We start from the raw sequence: 20,190 nt of genomic DNA, 5'->3' as shown, positions 1-20,190 counted from the left end.
GCTTTCGTTCTTGACACCGCTGGGCTGAAGCCCCAGAACCATTTGGAAAGGTTGCTCTGCAGGTGAGTTTCCCCAGAGAAGTAGGTGGCAAAAAGGGCGAGTCGACCTAGACCAGGGGTCTGCAAACTTGGCTCCCTTAAGACTTAAGCTTTGCTGGCTGAGGAACTCTGGGAGTTGAAGTCCCCAAATCTTAAAGGAGCCAAGTTTGCAGACCCCTGCCCTAGTTGAAAAAATACATTTCCAAAAAATGAAATCAGCAGAAAGCACCATTAGAAGTGACTATGCATGAGGGGCAATGGATATTTCTTCTTCCTAGGGTTGACCAAGGATGACTGACTCAAAGTCATTAGTTGGCTTCCATTCCTAAGGTACAACTGTAACCCGTGGTCTCCTGGCTTCTAATCCAGCATTTTAAGCACTAGACCAGGGGTCTGCAAACTTGGCTCTTTTAAGACTTGTGGACTTCAACTCCCAGAGTTCCTCAACCAGCTGGCTGAGGAACTCTGGGAGTTGAAGTCCCCAAATCTTAAAGGAGCCAAATTTGCAGACCCCTGACCTAGACGTACGCTAGAGAAATCTGTTCCCCTTCGAAGGCAAACTTCTTATCGTATCTTGGAACTAATGCATGAACCAATCCCCATTTTGTGCCTTTCAAAATTCTGGTTTCTGCAAACTTTGCAGTGCGGTTTGACTTCCGGAGGGAAAAAAAAGGCACTGGGGAAAAGCTTTTCTGCCTGTATTCATGAAAACAAAATACACGTTCAGAGAAAACTGGGTTACTCTTGGAAAAACTGCAAAAAGGAAGAAGGCTGCATTTGCAGAAATGTGTACCCCAAATCCCACCTATTCCAATTTTAGTGTATTGTTTTTAAAAATCTCAAACTAATACAGGGAGCCTTTACTTGGAAGCTTCTAACCAACCCTCTTCTCCCATCTGCTTGGATTTTAGATATTATCTCATCTATACAATTAAAGGGAACATTAGGACAGGGACGGTAGGCACACTGGTGCTCTTATGCACGCCCCTTACAGACCTCTTAGGAATGGGGTGAGGTCAACAATAGCCAGTCTTAGGTTAAAGTTTTTGGGAAGAAACTACAGAGTCAGGTAGTGCATTCCAGGCATTGACCACTCTGTTGCTGAAGTTGTATTTTCTGCAATCGAGTTTGGAGCCATTTACCTTCAGTTTGTATCTATTGAGTACTCGTTTATTGTTGTAGTTGAAGCTGAAGTAGTCAGTGACAGGTAGGACATTGTAGCAGATGATTTTATGAGCTATGCTTAGGTCATACCGAAGGTGGCGCAGTTCTAAATTTTCTAAGCCCAACAAGGTATTTTGTTGCAAGCAGAGGAGTGGAGGACTCTTCTTGTGAAATATTTCTGGACACGTTCAATTGTATTAATGTCCGATATGTAGTACGGGTTCCAGACAGACGAGCTGTATTCAAGAATTGGTCTAGCAAAGGTTTTGTATGCTCTGGTTAGCAGTTTAATATTACTGGAGAAGAAGCTATGCAAGATTAGGTTTACAACCCTTAATGCCTTTTTGGCAATGTTTAGATCTAGAATTAGGAATGTCTAGTTTGTTGTGACCCAACTCAGTCAGTTTAAAAACAAACACACTTTATTAGAAGAGCTGAGAATTAACTCATTCTCAGCGTAGTCCAAACTAAATCAAAGCAAATTCTTCCCAACACAATTCCTAAGTCTTATCACCAACCTTGGTTAAATTAGGCAAACTGCCAAAGGCCTTTCTTGGCAAAAGTTCAGAAGACGCCGATAAGAAATAAATGCAGCAAGACAAAGCTATCAACGTTGTTTTCCGGCAAAGAGCCCAAATGCCGTTGCTGGTCTTTTAAGCCTTATGGGAGGAGCCAATCATCTCTTGGCCCTACTCCCGAGTCGTCCTTTTTGCTTCAGCTGCTCCTGTCTTCTGGCAGCTCTTCTCATGCGTGCATTAGGAACAGGCTCCTCCTGTTCCTCTGCCTCACTACTGTCAGCCTCTGGAGGCTCTGGAGTCCACACATCACTCCCAGATGGCCCTGGCCCCACCTCAGCCTCCGACGCAGAGCCCTCATCAACCTCATTTCTGTCCGACTCCGTTGCCAGCTCCGCAGGCTGCTGGCGGACCACAACACAGTTTAACAAAAAAGAAGAATTTAGTGGGGACTTGATAACTGTCTTCTAGTTCAGTGGTCTGCAACCTTGGCAACTTTAAGCCTAGTGGACTTCAATTCCTTTGCTGGCTGGGGAATTCTGGCAGTTCAAGTCCACCAGGTTTAAAAGTTGCCAAGGTTGAAGACCCCTGTTCCAGTACTTGAGGGGCTATCACATAGAAGAGAGGGTTGACCTGTTTTCCAAAGCACCTTTCTGAGGGGCAGGACAAGGAATAATGGGTGGAAATTTTGTTAAAGAGAAGTTCAACCGCAAGAGAAGTTTTCTGATAATGAGAACAATCAGTGGAATAGTTTGCTTCCCGGAGTTGTTGCTGCAGGTTTTTAAGAAAAGGTTGGACAACCAATTGACCAGTATTGGGATATGGACTTCTGCCTTGAGCAAGAGGAATGGGACAATTCGCCACAGCCAAAGTGCTGCAGCCAACTCACCATGGCCAACTCACCATGGCCAATTTTCTGCAGGACAAGCTGCCATGCCTCATTGGCCGTGGGACAACTCAATTATGGGACAATCTAAGAGTTCTATTTAATTATTTAAAATAAATAAAAAAATATTTTAATCTTTGCCATTCCCATTTCATTCTGTCCCTCCTTCTGCATTCTGTCCCTCCTAGTGATTCTGTTCCACCTTTTCTTTCCACTCTTGTCCTGCAACAAGTTGTCCTGCGGCGATAGTCCCATGGCAAGCTGTCCTGCAGTGAGTTGGCCAGTTGGGTGTGGCATGTAAGCCGTGGTCAGTTGGCCGTGACAATTTGGCCATGACAAATGGTCGTAGACTCCCATGAGCAAAGAATTGGACTAGTCCAGGGGTCTGCAAACTTGGCTCTTTTAAGACTTGTGGAGAGTTGTGGACTCTCAGCAAAGCTGGCTGAGGAACTCCAGGAGTTGAAGTCCCCAAGTCTTAAAAGAGCCATGTTTGCAGACCCCTGGATTAGGTGATCTACAAAGTCATCCCTTCCAACTCTGTTAATCTGTTAGAAGACCTCTAAAGTCCCTTCCAGCCATCATTCTATGTTCTACATCAGTGGGGTGTCAAACTCAAGGCCTGTGGGTTGAATGTATCCTGCGATGTGGTCAGATCCAGCCTGTAGGGCCATCCTGGAAATTGTAAGAAGCCGGTCCCACATCGCTTCGGCCCGGTCTACCCAATGCGAAGAGGAAACATCGGGCCGTCAGTTTCGGGAGTTGGCGTCAAACTGGCCACGCCCACTCATCTGGCCACGCCTGCCCATCTGGCCACGCCCGCCCCCCGCCCCGAGGTCAACCACAGCCCTGCTGCAGTCATCAATGACATTGATTTGACACCCCTGCTCTTTGTTGTAAATGCCTGAGCTTTAGTGTTCCAGTGGCGGAAGTACCTTCAGAAGCAGCTCAATGGCATCGAGTGGACCGAGGCTCTTCTCGGTTGAAAGCCTTGTCTGCGGAAACCGCTCGGCTTCTTGTTAATTATCCCTCGGAGTCCTTCCCACCTGTTATCTCTGCTGAACCAGGCCTTGCTCCCAGCTTCTCCACAAAGCGTTAATTAACTCCCTCCAGTGAATGACTTGAATGCGGTGAACCTTGCCAATCATCTCAGCTCGTTGGCTTCCTCCGTCGCTGGAACGGGGAGACCTGCAGGCATCTGGATAATTGGTTGAAAAACAGCTTTGCTTTGCTTCCCCCTCCCTCCCTCCCTTTATGCTCCCTGCCAGTGGACTCTTTACGAAGGGGGAATAATCAGAGCCGGGTTTTGTTGCGTTGGAGTGGCAGCCAAGGCCGGATCCCAAGGCGGCGTTTGGCGGGGCCCGCTGATTAATTCGCCTTTGATGACATGTGAAAGGGGGAAAGCCGGTTGGTGCATTCTGGGTTCAGAGAAAGACGATTTCCCGTTTCCTAACGTGGCCCATCCTTTTGCTCTTGATCAGGAGAGGAATTAAACAACCGGAGCTCGGGTTTGGGTCTAAGGGCAGAGCTTCTCAGCCTCAGCATCTTTTAAGAGGGGGGGGGCTTCCAACCGTTCTGGGTGTCGGAGGCCACCCATCGGAAAGGTGTTGAAGTTGAGAAACGCTGGGCCGGGTGCACCAGACATCGCAATTTGGAACACCCCACAAAGAAAGGAGAAAAGGCTGGGCAACCTTATTTTATTTTATTTTATTTTATTTTATTTTATTTTATTTTATTTTATTTTATTTTATTTTTTTATTTTATTATTTATTTATTTATATTTTAGTATTTTATTTTTTATTTTGTTTTATTTTTTATTTTATTTCTTATTTTATTTTATTTATTTTATTTTATTATATTTTATATTTTGTTTTATTTATTTTATTTTATTTTCTTATTTTTTATATTTTAGTATTTTATTTTATTTTTTATTTTATTTCTTTTATTTTTATTATTTTATTTTATTTTATTTTATTTATTTTATTTTATTTTATTATTTTATTTTATTATATTTTATTATATTTTATTATATTTTATTTTCTTATTTTATTTTATTTTATTTATTTTATTTCTTTTATTTTATTTTTTTTTTGCAATACCTGGGGAACAATTTCAGCCTTATTCCACAAAGGTAGCCTTCTTTCCAGGGGCGGTTTACCTCTTCTGGGTAGAGTTTCTCTCTGTGCTTTTGCTTACAAGGTGTGATTGTCAGCAATAAATTTGATCTCTTCTTAAATCCCTTGATGGTGCAATTTAGCCATCCCCAACTGGTCACCCTCTATGTGTATATTGGGCCTCTGTTCTTGATCCCTGGGCTAGGTTGACCTAGAAGTTTCCCAGCATCTTGAAAAGAGGTTAAGGTTATCTGTCTGTCTGTCTGTGTCTCTCTCTTTCTCTCTAGCTCTATATCTATCTATCTATCATCTTTATCTATCTATCCAGTGGTGGGTTTCAAATTATTTTACTACCGGTTCTGTGGGTGTGGCTTGGTGGGCATGGCATGACTTGGTGGGTGTGGTTTGGTGGGCATGGCAGGAGGAGGAGACTGCAAAATCTGCATTCCCATTCCGCTCCAGGGGAAGGATACTGTAAAATCTCCATTCCCTCCCCACTCCAGAGGAAGGCTACTGCAAAACCTGCATTCCCATTCCGCTCCAGGGGAAGGATACTGTAAAATCTCCATTCCCTCCCCAATCCAGGGGAAGGTTTTGCAAAATCCCCATTCCCTCCCGATCAGCTGGGACTCAGGAGGCAGAAAATAGATGGGGTTGGGGCCAGTCAGAATTTTTACTACCGGTTCTCCAAACTACTCAAAATTTCTGCTACCGGTTCTCCAGAACTGGTCAGAAGTTAGTTCTTTCTATCTATCTATCTATCTATCTATCTATCTATCTATCTATCTATCTATCTATCTATCTATCCATCCATCCATCCATTTATTTGATATCTATCCCTCCTTCCTTTCAAGAAGGGGACACTAACAGAAGACCCCTCCCTAACCCCACAAATTTTCCCCGCCCAATGCAATTTTGCATGCAAAAGCTTCAGTTAAATCTTATCCACGTGAAAAGGTTTCAAGGGTCTTGCAGATCAATTGTGAGCGGTCAGAATGTGGTATATATGGAATAGAATAACATCACCATCTAATACACATACACACACACAGCGCAACTAGGACTATATGTTTTCTCCTGGTATATAACCACCTTTTTCACAACATCTTCTGACATTGAAGTCAGAGATGTCCTGAGACAGGCTTATGGAATTAGGGGGGAGGCTGTTAGAAAGACGTGTCGTTATACTCCATCAATTCCCAAATGACTACATCAGAAGTGGGAGAAAACTGCTTTTTCCCCAACACTCGCCCCGTTGCAGCCGAATTGAATGTGCCTTGCTGTGGGCTGGGAGAAGGGTTGAACTGCCAGGGGTTTGCAAGGGTTTGGGAGAACCTCTAGCTAAGATTCTGTGCAGTTTGGAGAACCCCCAAAATCCCACTCCTGGCTGGCCCAGGCCACCCCTCCCCTCCCCTCCAAGGAGTCCCCCCACAGCCTGTTTTGGATGTGCAGGATGCATGTGGAGGCTCGGGGAGGGCGAAAAACCGGTGCACCGGGCCTCCAGAGGGCCTCCAGAGCCCGGGGAGGGCATTTTTGCCCTCCTGGAGGCTTGAGGAAAGCCTCCGGAGCCTGGGGAAGGCAAAAATGACCCCCACCCCCCGCCGTGGTGCTACGCTCACCCAGCAACCGGACAGAGAACCCCTTGCTAAAATTTTTGAAGCCCACCCCTGGCTGGGAGCCACATAAACCCCCGAATGTCCCTCGAGATGTACACGACACGCGGCTGACTTTGACTCGCAGGGCCGGTGTGTCACAAGAAGCTTCCAACTTCATTGTCGCTCCTCTGGTGTTGGCCTGGCGCTGATTTGCAGGGGAACAAGCCGGCGCCCACCAGGCAGCCTTGTGAATATTCTAGCAGGCTAGCAGAATAAAAGTAGGTTATCTGTCGTGCACAGCCTTCCTGTGATAAATGGCGCCAACGTGCCAAGTCGGGTGCTCGATGCCCTTCCATTCTGCCAATAAGCCGGCCTTGTCGCTCGGATCCGAGCAAGTGGGGCAAGGGAGAAAAGAGGGAAACTTGGGTTTGTACCAGCCTCTGATATTAATAAGCCCGCTTTTCAGAAAACGGGCGCTTCTCCGGCAGACGGAAGGAAGGAAGACGAATTCATGTTCGGAATTAGAAAGTCCTGACAGGCGCGAACACTGTTATCTGAGATGCTGATTATTTTCTGAAGCACTGTGAGAACTGGGATATCATTGCTCATTCTGCTTGGGCTTCCATCTGTCACAAATGCACAGAGATGGATGTAGGTGTCTCTCGCTGTTGGCTGTCCTTTATTAGGTGGGGGATTAATAGCAGCTGAAATGCCTGGGGTTTTTTCTGTTCTGGTTCTTAGGATGATGTACACACACGGGTTGTTTAAGCAGTGGCGCTCGCTGCTATATAACAGTGGGAGGGATGGGTCCCTCTGGTTGTGACCCAGGCCCAAGTAGGTAGTAGGAAACTCAGTTTAAAAACAAACTTTATTAGAACAGCTGACAATTAACTCATTCTCGGCATAGTCCAAACTAAATCAAAGCAAATCCTTCCCAACACAATTCCTCTGTTTTATCACCAACCTTGGTTTAATTGGGCAAACTGCCAAAGGCCTTTCTTGACAAAAGTTCAGAAGATGCCGATAAGAAATAAATGCAGCAAGACAAAGCTATCAACATTGTTTTCCAGCAAAGAGCCCAAACATCATTGCTGGTCTTTTAAGCCTTATGGGAGGGGCCAATCATCTCTTGGCCCTGCTCCCGAGTTGTCCTCTGCTTTAGCTGCTCTTGCCTTCTGGCAGCTCTTCCCATGCGTGCATTAGGAACAGGCTCCTCCTATTCCTTTGCCTCACTACTGTCAGTCTCTGGAGGCTCCGGAGTCCGCACATCACTCTCCGAGGGTCCTGGCCCCACCTCTGCCTCTGTCGCAGAGCCCTCATCCGGGCCTTCCCCAGCCTCCAGGACTGGCCCATGTTCTTCCTCATCCTCATCGCTGTCTGACTGCGTTGCCAGCTCTACAGGCTGCTGGCGGACCATAACACCTTTCTCAAGCAGAGTAGAATGGAGAAATCTAGAACTAAACAATCTAGAATCTGTGGATGGATTTCCTGACAGAACAATCAACCAGGGGAGCAGTTTGCCTTCGAAAGTTGTGGGTGCTTCATCGCTGGAGGCTTTTAAAAGGAGACTGGACAGCGACTTGTGTGAAACAGAATGGGGTCTCCTGCTTGAGCAGGGAGCAATTCTATTATTCTGTTATTCTGGAACTCAGTGGAGCAGAGTATAATATCTAAGGGGATGCCACAAAGAAAAGGGGGTTGGGGTCAACTTATTTTCCAAAGCACTAGAAGGCAAGACAGGAAACAATGGATGGAAACTGATCAAGGAGAGAAGCAACCTGGAATTAAGGAGAAACTTCCTAACCGTGAGGACAATTAACCAGTGGAACAACTTGCCACCAGAAATCGTGGGCGCTCCAACACTGGAGGCTTTTAAGAAGAGACGGGGCAGCCACTTGTCTCAAATGGTTTGGGGTCTCCTGCTTGGGGGGGGGTTGGACTAGAAGACCTTCAAGGTCCCTTCCAGCTCTGTGATTATTATTCTATAAATCTTGACAGACTCAGAATCAAGGTGTGGTAGACGAAATTACTTTGGTGCAGTCGGAGAGATAACAATAGAAACTTGGGGCAAAGAAAAAGGAGAATTTGGGGTGACATGATAGCAGTGTTCCAATCTCTCAGGGGCTGCCCCAAAGAAGAGGGAGTCAAGCTATTCTCCAAAGCAAATGAGGGCAGGACGAGAAGCAATGGGTGGAAACTAAGCAAGGAGAGAAGAAACTTAGAACTAAGGAGAAACTCCCTGACAGTGAGAACAATCAATAAGCGGAACAACTTGCTTGCAGAAGTTGTGAATGCTCCAACACTTGAGGCTTTTAAGAAGAGACTCAGCAGCCACTTGTCTGGAGTGGTTTAGGGTCTCCTGCTTGAGCAGGGGGTTGGACTAGAAGACCTCCGAGAACCCTTCCCATTCTGTTAGTCTGTTGGGAGACCGAAGAAATGTATGACTGCAGAAATGGAGATGGTTTTTCTTTTTTTAAAAAAAAATATGAGCTTGTTTCATTTTTAATGAAATGGAAAATACGTTAGATTTTGGCTGGGAAAGCCCAAGTTCAGTTATTCCCGTAACTGGGAAGTTTGTTGGGATACTTTTGGAGCTGATTCATAACCATCTTGAGGTCGCTCAGGAGATTGACTTTTTTTTAACTTTCATTTTTTCCAATTTGTATGGCTGCCCATTTCAAACACGGGATTCTGGGCAGCCCACAGGAAATAGAAACAAGATTAAAACAGCACCCACAAAGCAATAAATATCAACACAAGAGCCAAGAGGAAACTAATACCGTCAACAAAACCAAGATGTGGCCTGAAAAACACACCCTCGGCTGGTCAGCGAAACCAAGTTTTTATGGCCTTAGTGGAGGAAAAAAAGACAGGGCAGAAATGTATTTGAGGAATTCAGAGTGGACAACAGAAGTTTCTTCTGGTTTTTCCCCTCTCAAACTTCTGGAACAAGGAACTGGCAAGTTGGCCAACAGGTCACAAGCAGGGGTGAAATGCTACTGGTTCAGGCCGGTTTGTCCGAACCAGTAGGAAAAAAAGAGTTCTGACAATTGCGCGTCGCTTAGCTGATCTTTAAAAAATTTTTTTTTAGTTTTTAAGCATTTAAACTTAAAAATGCTTCAAAAAGTTTTTTAAAAAGTTCTGACGATTGCGTATCACTCAGCGGATCTTTGGAACTTTTTTAAAAAAAATTTAAGCATTTTTTTACTACCGGTCCTGGAGAACCGGTACTTAAAAATGCTTTAAAAAGTTTTTTTTAAAGGCTCGGACGATTGTGCGGCACAGCTGTGATCATCCGAGCCTTTTTAAATACTTTTTAAAGCATTTTTTTACTACCTATTCGCCTGAACCGGTAGTAAAAAAATGCTTTAAAAAGGTAAAAAAAAAAGGTTCCCAAGATCGCGCGCCACAGCTGATTTCCCTGCCTTGTTGTTCTACTTACCTTCCCAAGCCTGTTGTGTCTGCGCCCCCCAAGTCGGGCCCCCTGCCAGAAAGTGACTTGGAAAGTGAGGGGGAAGGGCCATCAGGACTTACCTCGGGAGCACCAGCTTCCCTGTCTCAGCTCCAGGAGCCAGAGGCAGGCCAGGTGGAGGAGAAAACAAGGCCTCCATCCCCTGACTCTTCCCCCCCAGGCCACGCCTCCAGACCCAGCTGATGGCAATCAGGCCTGGCTGGACCCTAGGTTTCGTAGGCAGGAGAGGAGGGAACAACAGAAGCAGAGGTGGGGCAGGTCTAGGAAGTGCTGAGTCATGGAACCACACCCCACAGGATATAAAACCAGCGAGGGCTGCTGTGCCTCTTCTTAGCAGGCAAAATCAACTGCTTAACTAAGGGCTGAAGTTCCTGGGTGCATAGTTTGCTGCCAGAGCTGATAGTGCCGGCTAATTAAGCCATCGCTCGGATGGAGGCGATGGGGGACAGAACAAAGCCTCTTTTTGGTGTGTAGTGTGCATACACGTGCAGCATGTGTTTGATGAGCTTTGCCCATGTGCGCATGCGTGGCTAGCAAACCGGTAGCAAACCGGTTCAGATTTCACCACTGCTCACAAGCTCTCCTTTATGTGGTATGCCGGACTCTTAGATCAGTTTCTGCATCCTCACCTCTTTCAACGGAAAAACCCTCCATTGTTGCATGAATGATAAATTAGAGATAGGGAAGGACTCTTGTTTGGAGAATCTGCAACTCTCTTTTCAAAGGAGGTTTGCAGCTTGCACATCTGCGTGGGTCCTTGGGAGCAAGAACCACTGATCTGTTTCCTTCTGGAGTCTTCATGTGGGGGAGAGCTGACACATGAGATGTATCGGTCTGTAGTTTGGAGCATTTCCTTGCAGCTAAGGATTTTCTTGAAGTCAGGGAGAAATTTCCTGACAGTTAGAACAATTAATCAGTGGAACGACTTGCCTCCAGAAGTTGTGGGTGCTCCAACACGTGGAGGTTTTGAAGAAGGGAGTGAACAACCGTTTGTCTGAAATGGTATAGGGCAATGGTTCTCAACCTTTATAGTGCTGCGACCCCTTTAATACAATTCCCCATGATGTGGCAACCCCTTTAATACAATTCCCCACGATGTGGTGACCCCAACCGTAAAATTATTTTCATTTTGAATTTATGGCGCCTGAAGCCGCATTGGCAAGCGATCTGAACTGCTTGCGATTGCCTTGAGGACGGAGGCATTAAAGCGGAGACTCCTCCCCTATTAAGTTTATCGCGCCTGAAGCCAGGTTAGGCTAGCGATTGGGAGTGATTGCAGCTGGCTTGAGAGGGAGACATCAGAGCAAAGATTTCTCTCTTTTTTAATTCATCGCGCCTGAAGCCGAATTCGGCTAGCGATTTGAAGAGCCTGCAGCTGGCTTGTGGAGTCAACCATTGGAGAGCGATTCTTCGACTCGCAAGTATACTTCCCATATTTCCGATGGTCTTAGGCGACCCCTGGCAAATCGTCATTCGACCCCCAACGGGGTCGTGACCCACAGGTTGAGAACCGCTGGTATAGGGTCTCTTGCTTGGGCAGGGAGCTGGACTAGAACAGGAGTCTCCAACCTTGGCAACTTTAAGCTTGGTGGACTTCAACACCCAGAATTCCCCAGCCAGCTTTGCTGGCTGGGGGGTTCTGGGGGTTGAAGTCCGCCAGGCTTAAAGTTGCCAAGGTTGGAGACCCCTGGACTAGAAGACCTCCAAGGCCCCTTCCAACTCTGTTATTTTGTTATTTTAAGCCACAGAACAGTCTGGGCCACCTAGGCTGGTCCTGGATATCTACTAGGAAGAAAGTGTTTTACCAGATACTATCTAGTACCTCAGGGGTGGCAAACTCGATTTGATTGAGGGCCGCATCAGGGTTGTGTTTGACCTTGGGCGGGGTGTGTGTGGCCAGCTTGACGTCACTTATGTCAGGGGCGCCTGTGGTGGCCCATGCGCTCTGCCAGAGAAAATGGGCTCCCGAGCTCCGTTTTCAGCTACGACGGTCTCCTGCAACCTTCTGCCAGTGAAAACAGAGCTCCGCAGGGTTGCATGCGGCCCTCCCGAACCCCGTTTTTGCTAGCAGAGGCACCGTGGACCGGTCCTTCACTTTTTCCAGGGCAGCCCCGTGGCCAGATCTAAGTACTTGGTGGGCTGGATCCACCCTCTGGGCCTTGAGTTTAACACCCCTGATCTAGCTCATCCTCTTGCTTCTGGATCTTCCTATGCTATGTCTTCCCTTTCATCCTTTCCTCTCCTCTCCCCTCTTCTATTCAGGAAAAAAAAAGCATTTTTAATATTTTTCAAAACCGTTATCACAGTCCACCCTGGATTGCCTGCATTCAAAGCTCCTGAGAAGGACTGGAAATAAATGTAACGCCTGCGACACACTTGGATGCTCTCTCAATATAGTCATAACCCCTTTAAAGCGAGCATTTAAACCAGTGGTGAAATCCAAATTTACTACCGGTTAAGTGGGCGTGGCTTGGTGGGCATGGTGTGGCTTGGTGGGGCGTGGCTTGGTGGGCGTGGTAGATGAAGGATACTGCAAAATCTCCATTCCCTCCCCATTCCAGGAGAAGAATACTGCAAAATCCCCATTCCCTCCCCACTCCAGGGGAAGGATACTGCAAAATCTCCATTCCCTCCCCACTCCTGGGGGAAGGATACTGCAAAATCCCCATTCCCTTCCCACTCCTAGGGGATGGATACTGCAAAATCCCCATTCCCTCCCCACTCCTGGGGGAAGGATACTGCAAAATCCCCATTCCCTTACCACTCCTGGGGGATGGATACTGCAAAATCCCCATTCCCACCCCACTCCAGGGGAAGGATACTGCAAAATCCCCATTCCCACCCCACTCCAGTGGAAGGATACTGCAAAATCCCCATTCCCTTCCCATTCCTGGGGGAAGGATACTGCAAAATCCCCATTCCCTCCCCACTCCAGAGGAAGGATACTGCAAAATCCTCCATTCCCTCCCCACTCCTGGAGGGTGGATACTGCAGAATCTCCATTCCCACCCCATTTTGGGGCCAGCCAGAGGTGGTATTTGCCGGTTCTCCAAACTACACAAAATTTCCACTACCGGTTCTTCAGAACCTTCTGGATTTCACCCCTGATATAAACCCAAACAGCCTGCAAGAGACAATGGCTGGTTAGGTAAGGCTCAGCAGGGAGGAAAAGGCCTTAAGGGGGTGTCTCGGAGGCCTTGCCAATTTTTCATTCCTCCTCCATCCCTCCTCCCTCTCAAACTCCTTCAACCTGGCTGCTGCCTCCTGGTACCCTTCGCTTCTCCTACATCTCCACTGCTTGGGGTATGTGGAAGCCATCCTCTGGAGGAGGCAGCTTGTAGCTTCAATAATGGATAATTGACCGCAGTGCTTTTGGGCCTGGAACCATCCTACCAGATTTGAAGACTCAGCTGCCGTGTTTTTGTGGTTTCTACTGGAGTCTGGCCCAAAGTCCAGCTAAGACAGCCTTTTATCTGTGATTCCAATGCAAGAGAATATTTGTAGCCGAGGGTTGAAACAATGGGTGTTTGTTGCTGTCTGAGCTTGGTGGTTTTCTTGCAGACGTTTCATGACCCAAATAGGTAACGTCATCAGTGCTAGAAAGGGAGCGGGGTTTGCAAACTGTCGGGGTTAGATTGGTAATGAAATAGCTGCAAGAAAACCAAGCTGAGAGAGCTCTAATGACCCAAGAAATCTGCAGTTTTCCCCCTTTCTTATTAACTGATTAGCACAGGGTAAACGCCACCGAGAAGGATAGGACAAAAGCTTGAATTAGAAGGCCATACCTCTGAATCCATCCCTTGTTTAATTCCATGCAGAAGCTGGGTCAGAAAGAGCTTTAGGAGAGACCCTTACAGTTACCCATTTAAGCTCTGTCCTCTGCCCTCAGCCTTTCTTTTTCCCCTGCCCTGCGTCTAATATTTCCATTTTGGGCTCTTCTCGAATTGATTTGGCCTCTGGCAGCTGGAAGTCTTGATCCAGCTGATCAAAACAGCTACAGCCGAGACTCGTCCTAACCCGGCCTAAATTTAGATGACCTCCCGTTATCTAACAAAAAGTCCTTTGGTTTCAAGTGATCCTAGACGAGTCTCTTGTCTTGCTGCCTCTCCGGATCCAAAACCTCGGTTTGCCCCAAGGGCTGCAACTGAGCTGGCGCGGAGATGAAAAATGAAAGCGTTCTGGTTTATGTAAAAGGCAGGGCGAACAGCAGAAGCAGCGTCCTCTGGACGAGACGTTCGGCTGTTGAAAAGCCCCCCAACTTGGCATGGAGAGGCCTCTGCCTGGAAGGATCGACTTGTCTCTGAATTCCCTATAGCAATGGGACAGGATTTGACCTCTGCACATCCATCAACCCAGCAGACTGGGTGCTCTAAAGCAAACTGGTTGTCCAGGAGAAAATTTTGGTAGTCTGCAGAAAAAGTATTTGCATTTTTTATATTGCACTCAATCAGGGGTCCTCAAACTACGGTCCCTGGGCCGGATACGTGCAATGAATGTTTGTCTTGCTGCAGAGAGTCTCCCCCTTTGGGGTCTTTTTGTGTGGGGCGGGGGGGGGGCAGAAATTCCAACTTGGGGTCTGCTTCAGCTTCCTGGTGTGGGGCTTTGGCCGAAGGCTGGAGGGAAGTACAGCTGGTGGCAAAGAGCTGGAGGGCCTTGTTCTGGTGGGATTGCATCATGGCCTGGAACTGGCTGACCATCTCAGCCCAGTGAGCCTCCAAGCGCCGCTACCTGGCCTTCCATTACCGCAGGTCTTTCCTCTGCTTGGAAAGCCTATGCTCCTAGTCCTCAGTGAGGTGCTTCTGCTGAGCCTCCTTCTCGGCCAGATCCAATTTGAACTGAGCTGTTTTGCCAACTCTTTCTTGTGGTGGCTGCTTAGCTCCAACAACTGCTTCCTGTTGGGGCCCTATTGGCGAGTAGAGGTTGGCGAGGCACCCCTCGATGTGAGTGACATTGAGTTGGCCACACCCACCCAGTCACATGACCACCTAGCCACCCAGCCGGTCATTAGGCAGATCATATTAGTGGTCTGCAGGATTTAAAATTATGAATGTAGTGGTCCCTGTGATCCAAAAGGTTGGTGACCCTTGCTCTAAAGACAACAATTTAAAGGCTATTTGAGAATGCTTTCTTCCAGTTGGCTACCATTCGTGTTTCAGGGCAAGTGCGAATTCTACATTTTCTTATTTTAATATTCTTAACGTCCGCAATTGATAAAACCGTGTTTAAAGAAGAAGAAAATGAATAGAAGCTTAAAAGCAAAATGAGAAAGGAAGCAACCCTTAACAAAGGAAGCCCTCAGAACCTGTGGCTATCGCAAGTGGGCCTTCATCAAATTTCAAAAAAAGACCCGACAGGAGCTTCTCCATAACAGACAATGAAGAGAACAATAAATGAAGGAACGTTGTCCTTCCGTACATTGCAGGAATACCGGAAAAGCAGCCAACACAACACATAGGCACACTTCAAACCCAAGAATACACTAAGGCAGAAGCTTGTTCACTCCAAGGATAAAATACCCAGACACAAACTGTGGTATGGCAGTACAGTGCAGCGAGACATGCAGATTGGGGAAATAAAACAGCCACTTCACAAACGCATGGCACAACATAGGAGACCAAACCCATCTGGACTAGATTTAGCAATCCATCTGCATTTAAAAGACAAAGGCCACTCTTTTGAAGATAGCAAAGTCCACATTTTGTAGAAAGACGACTACTGGTTTGAAAGACAAGTCGAAGAGGCCATCTATGTTAAAATTGAACAGCCCTCTCTTAACAGAGGGGGAGGGATACGACATCATCTATCTCCAGTGAACAACACAGTTCTTTCAGCAGTTCCAAGAAGATTGCACACCTATTTGCACCACTCAGGTGACACAGATAAACCTCCAAGTGGCCTCAATGACCCTCTAAAACAGGCCGGGTCGGGGAAGCCTGTATCAAGCGTGGCCATGAAGCCTCTGCAGCTTTGCCAAATTCCTGTCAGAGTTCTCAGGGCAGGCAGGAATCCAAGGTGTGACTTCAGCAACCAGATGAGACTTTGCCTGACTCAAGGAATGCCAAAAAGCAGATCCTTTATATAGGCCATGGGGTGTGGCTCCATGACTCAGCACTTATCCAGGCTTGCCCCTCCCTTCCTTTTGCTGACGTCGCCTCTCCATTCTCCGGAAGCGGGGATCGGTCCACTGTGACTTTCCGTCCTCCTGGTCTGCTGCTGGCAATTCTAGCTCGTGGCTGGCTTCTTGCTCACACGCTGTAGGAGGGAGGTTTGTTTGCTCATTCTGTCCAGCCTCTTTAAAATTAAAGATTTTCTCATACACTATCTTTTTTTTTTTTTTTCATAAAAAGTTTTATTTTTACAATCATATCAAATAATTCATCCAATGTACAGTTATATACAATTAGTCGGGCTTGCCCAGTCACCACCACCCTTTTTAACACTCTTCCCTCTTCTACCTTCTTTTACTTTCCAAACCTTCCTTCTCATACACTATCTTACGCACGTTAATACGTTCCCCCCAAAAGATGGTAAACAATCACAGGACTACATTGTATGGGTCAGTTAACCGATCTAGTTCAACCCCCTATTCAAGCAGGAGACCCTACACCAGTGATGGTGAACCTTTTAGACACTGCGCAAACTGCGTGTGCCCACATGCCCAAAATGAAAGGTGCGCGAATGTATGCATGCGCGTATGCATGAACATGCACATGTGTGAACATGCACATGTGACATGCGCGTGTTGTGTCTCATCCAATCTCACCTCAGCCGGGGCCTGCTTATCTGCTTCCGAACACGGAAGAAGAAATACCTCCAGCCCCCAGCCCTGGCTCCATGCCCAGACAGACTGAAGAAGAAGAAGTGCCTCCAGCCCCCAGCTCTGGCTCCATGCCCAGGCAAACGGAGCAACTAGACCCCTCCCCCTCCTCCACAGCATGCGAGCCTGAGGGAGGTCAATTACCAACAGCTGCCGACTGGAGTGACCCTCGCGTCAGAAGACTTGATAGGCGGAGGCAACAGAAGGAAGGGAGGGGCAGGCCTGGGTAAGTGCTGAGTCATGGAGCCACACCCCGTGGCCTATATAAAGGATCTGCTTTCTGGCATTCTCTGAGTCAGGCAAAGTCTAAACATATCTTGCTGAAGTCACTTTCTGGTCTCCTGCCTGCCTTGAGGACTTTGCTAGGACTTTGGCCGAGCTGCAGAGGCACGCCTGATTCGGATTTCCCTGACCCGGCTGTCAGCGGAGGAGTGGGACACGACAGCGCGGAGACCCAAAGACCAGCTGGCTGGTGGGAGGCGGGGGCATCCCAACCCCGGCAGCGCGGCAAGAGGTCAGATCTTTTTCTTTCGTGAGCGTCTGTTTCGTCGTTTGCAGGGAAACCGAAGCTCGCGAAAGAAACGCCACGGAGATCTGACCTGGGGTGATGGCGCACGTGCCAGCAGGGAGGGCTCTGTGTGCCACAGGTTTGCCATCACAGCCCTACACCATTCCAGATAAGTGACTGGCCAACCTCTTCCTGAAAGGTTGCCAGTGTGCTTCTCCAGCCTGCCTTTAAAATCATTCCATGAACTCTAAAGAATCTGGAGACTTTCAGGATTTCCCGCGCAGCTTCTACATATTTCACGCTCACCCCTTAGCTTCGCAAGTTGCTGTCCATTGTACATTCAGATGGATTGCGTCGTCTCGTAGTGGGAGCGTGTCACCTTTGACCTCAGGGTGGCTCGTGAACCCGCCCACCCCAGCCAACCTTGAATGAGGGTCTTAGAAACACCTCCTCCTCCCCCACCCCCAGGTTGTCACCAAATTTCAATTCGTATAGTGGCAAGAGGGGGAACGATTAAATTTGCCGGGAATTGTATTCCCCACATTACTCTTACTGATGTGTAGCTTTTGCCCTCGCGTTCCTCCCTTGGAATGTGCCCCCTCTGTGTGCCCTCGGAGAACAAGGGCACGCTTTGTCACCCAAAGTGACGACGCCCCACTGGGTTAGCAGTCTCGATCTGAGCATTTTCTTCTCAGAGCTCCAAGGACTAAATGTCAGGGTTCAAGTAACATACCCACAGCAAACAAAACTCCGCGGCAGGTAGATTCCTCAAAGAATAAGTTTGATTGGATATATCATATTGGCACCGTTTTGGTGAAAACCGACTCTGAAGGTTCCTGGGGTTTCCACCTAATTAAAAGTGAAAGTTTTTCCCCCCTTCCCCAAACAATCAGTCACATGGTCCAATCAAAGTGTCGTCTGGTCGCCTGGTACCATCGCTCCTCCTCTCTCTAGGGCCACCTGTGGGAATGTCCTGGTTTACAACCGTTCATTTAGTGACCTTTCAAAGTTACAACGGCAGTCGAAAGAGTGTCTTAGAAACGATCCTTGGACTTACCACTTGGTCATACGAGCAAAATTTGGATGCTTGGCCACCAATGTGTACTTACGACCATTCCAGTGTCCTGAAGCCATGCGATTGCCATTTGCAACCTGCTTATGGGATGTGAGACCAATGGAGGAAGCTCGCTTCACTTAATGACCACACGATTTTGCTTAACAACTGCAGTGATTCTCTCGACAACCAGACAAAAACGTTTGTAAAATTGGGTGCCATTCAACAACCAACTTAACCTTGGGGTTATAACTCGAGGTCTTACCTGTATAGGGTCAGGTGGACATGTTCTAGGCTGGGTCTTGATTTCTTACTTGGTAAGAGCTGAGAAGGCAAGAGCTATTAGAAGCAGATGAGCTTAGCAAGAGTTGAAAGGGACCTTGTAGGTTATCTAATCCAACCCGCCTCCCCCCCCCACCCAACCAGGAGACCCTATACCAGTAACGGCTAACCTTTTTGCCATTGCGTGCCAGGAGGGGGGAAGTGGGGGTGTCGCCTGCACGCACGCTCACACCCATAATTATATATGGCATGTCTTGTGCATGCATGTGCGCCACCCCCTCCCTCCCCTCCTGGCACACGATGGCCCAGTAGGTCCGTTTTTCTTTCTCACCTCGTTCCGGGTCCTCTCTAGGAATCTGGGGAGGGCGAAAACGGCTCCCCCCCCCACAGGTCCTCCGAATGCCAGAAATGGCCCATTTGACAACTTCTGGTGGGACTGGAAGTTGTCAAACGGGTTGTTTTCGGCCTCCCCAGACTCCTAGAGAGGCCCTGGAGCCAGGTGTGAGAGAGAAGCAGGTCTCTCTCCCCCTCCAGGCCCTCAGGAGGTAGGAAACAGCCTGTTTCCCTACTTCTGGTGGTCCCGGAAGACCCCAAAATTAGCTGGCCGGAGCTGAGCTCGCGTGCCCACTGATATGGCTATGCGTGCCACAGGTTCGCCATCACGGCCCTATACCATTTCTGGCAGATATCAGTCCAGTCTCTTCTTGGAAGCCTCCCCAACTTCTGAAGGCAACTTCTGTTCCATCGACTGATTGTTCTCACTTTCAGGAAGTTCTCCTTAGTTCTTAGTTGCTTCTCTCCTTGTTTAGTTTCTACCTGTTTTTCTTGCCACCTGTTGCTTCTCAAATCACCCTCAGGTGCTTTGGATAATAGTTTGACTCCCTCTTTTTTGTGGCAACCCCTGAGATATTGGAAGACTGCTATCCTGTCTCCCCTGGTCCTTCTTTTCATTAAGCTGGGCATACCGAGTTCCTGCAACCGTTCTTCATATGTTTTAGCCTCCAGTCCCCTAATCATCCTGGTTGCTCTCCTCTGCACTTTTTTAAAAGAGTCTTAACATCTTGACCAAACGTGGATACAGAATTCTTTGCCTTTCTCCCTCCAGCTCCAGCTCCAGCACCTCTCAGCAGCTGGCGATCCTCCACAGTGGCAGCCTTGGGTTCATCTATCACGGAATTGCCAAGTGTCCCCTCCCCATTCTGCGCTGGCTTTTCCAGGTAAGTAGAGGTTGCTGGCTTGCAAGCCAAGGCCCGGCCACTAGATGGCCCCAGTGGCCAAGGCTCAGGTGAGAAGGGCAGGCGCTCACGAGGAACGCCACCCATTTATCTCCCAGGGTCCTGGCAGAGGGGCTTAGAAGCGTCTAGCTCCCCTCCCCACCGTGGGTGCTAATCAGTTAGCCCGATTAATCAGCTGAAACGGTAATTGGCCGAGGCGTCAGCCTGGTGGAGCAGATGCCTTCGTGGTGCAGGAGGCCCCCTCGGCTTGAGAGAAGGATAATGATCTGTTGTTCCGGTGAACGATGTTGCTCAGGCAGGACCTTAGGAGAAGGAACGTTCTCCTCAGTTCAAACCTTTATTGTCACTGCACAACATGCGTACAATGAAATTGGTTGAGCTCCCTCAGTGTGTTGTCACCTCAACCTCATCGCTGGCTGTCCAACTCCGTTGCCAGCTCCGCAGGCGGCTGGCGGACCACAACACAGCGCACCCCCACCCAACGCAATACAACTCACAGCAAAGATAGACAAT

The 20,190-nt window shown here is 48.0% G+C and overlaps 1 protein-coding gene across 1 annotated transcript in view; it reads left to right on the top strand.

Annotated features, from left to right (window-relative positions):
• FAM178B (family with sequence similarity 178 member B) overlaps positions 1 to 20,190 on the top strand; it is a 291,246-nt gene that overhangs the window by 10,424 nt on the left and 260,632 nt on the right. Inside the window, exons 4-5 of the mRNA XM_058194648.1 lie at positions 1 to 62; positions 19,548 to 19,659. The exon at positions 1 to 62 is cut by the window's left edge and continues 94 nt beyond it. Coding sequence (XP_058050631.1) covers positions 1 to 62; positions 19,548 to 19,659 — 174 coding nt within the window. The remainder of the gene's footprint in view (positions 63 to 19,547; positions 19,660 to 20,190) is intronic.

The sequence above is a fragment of the Ahaetulla prasina genome, chromosome 9, assembly GCF_028640845.1.
Source record: "Ahaetulla prasina isolate Xishuangbanna chromosome 9, ASM2864084v1, whole genome shotgun sequence".
NCBI classification, from domain to species: Eukaryota; Metazoa; Chordata; class Lepidosauria; order Squamata; family Colubridae; genus Ahaetulla; species Ahaetulla prasina.
The sequence above is the reverse complement of the archived record's forward strand: the minus strand, read 5'-3'. Positions and strand labels throughout refer to the sequence as shown.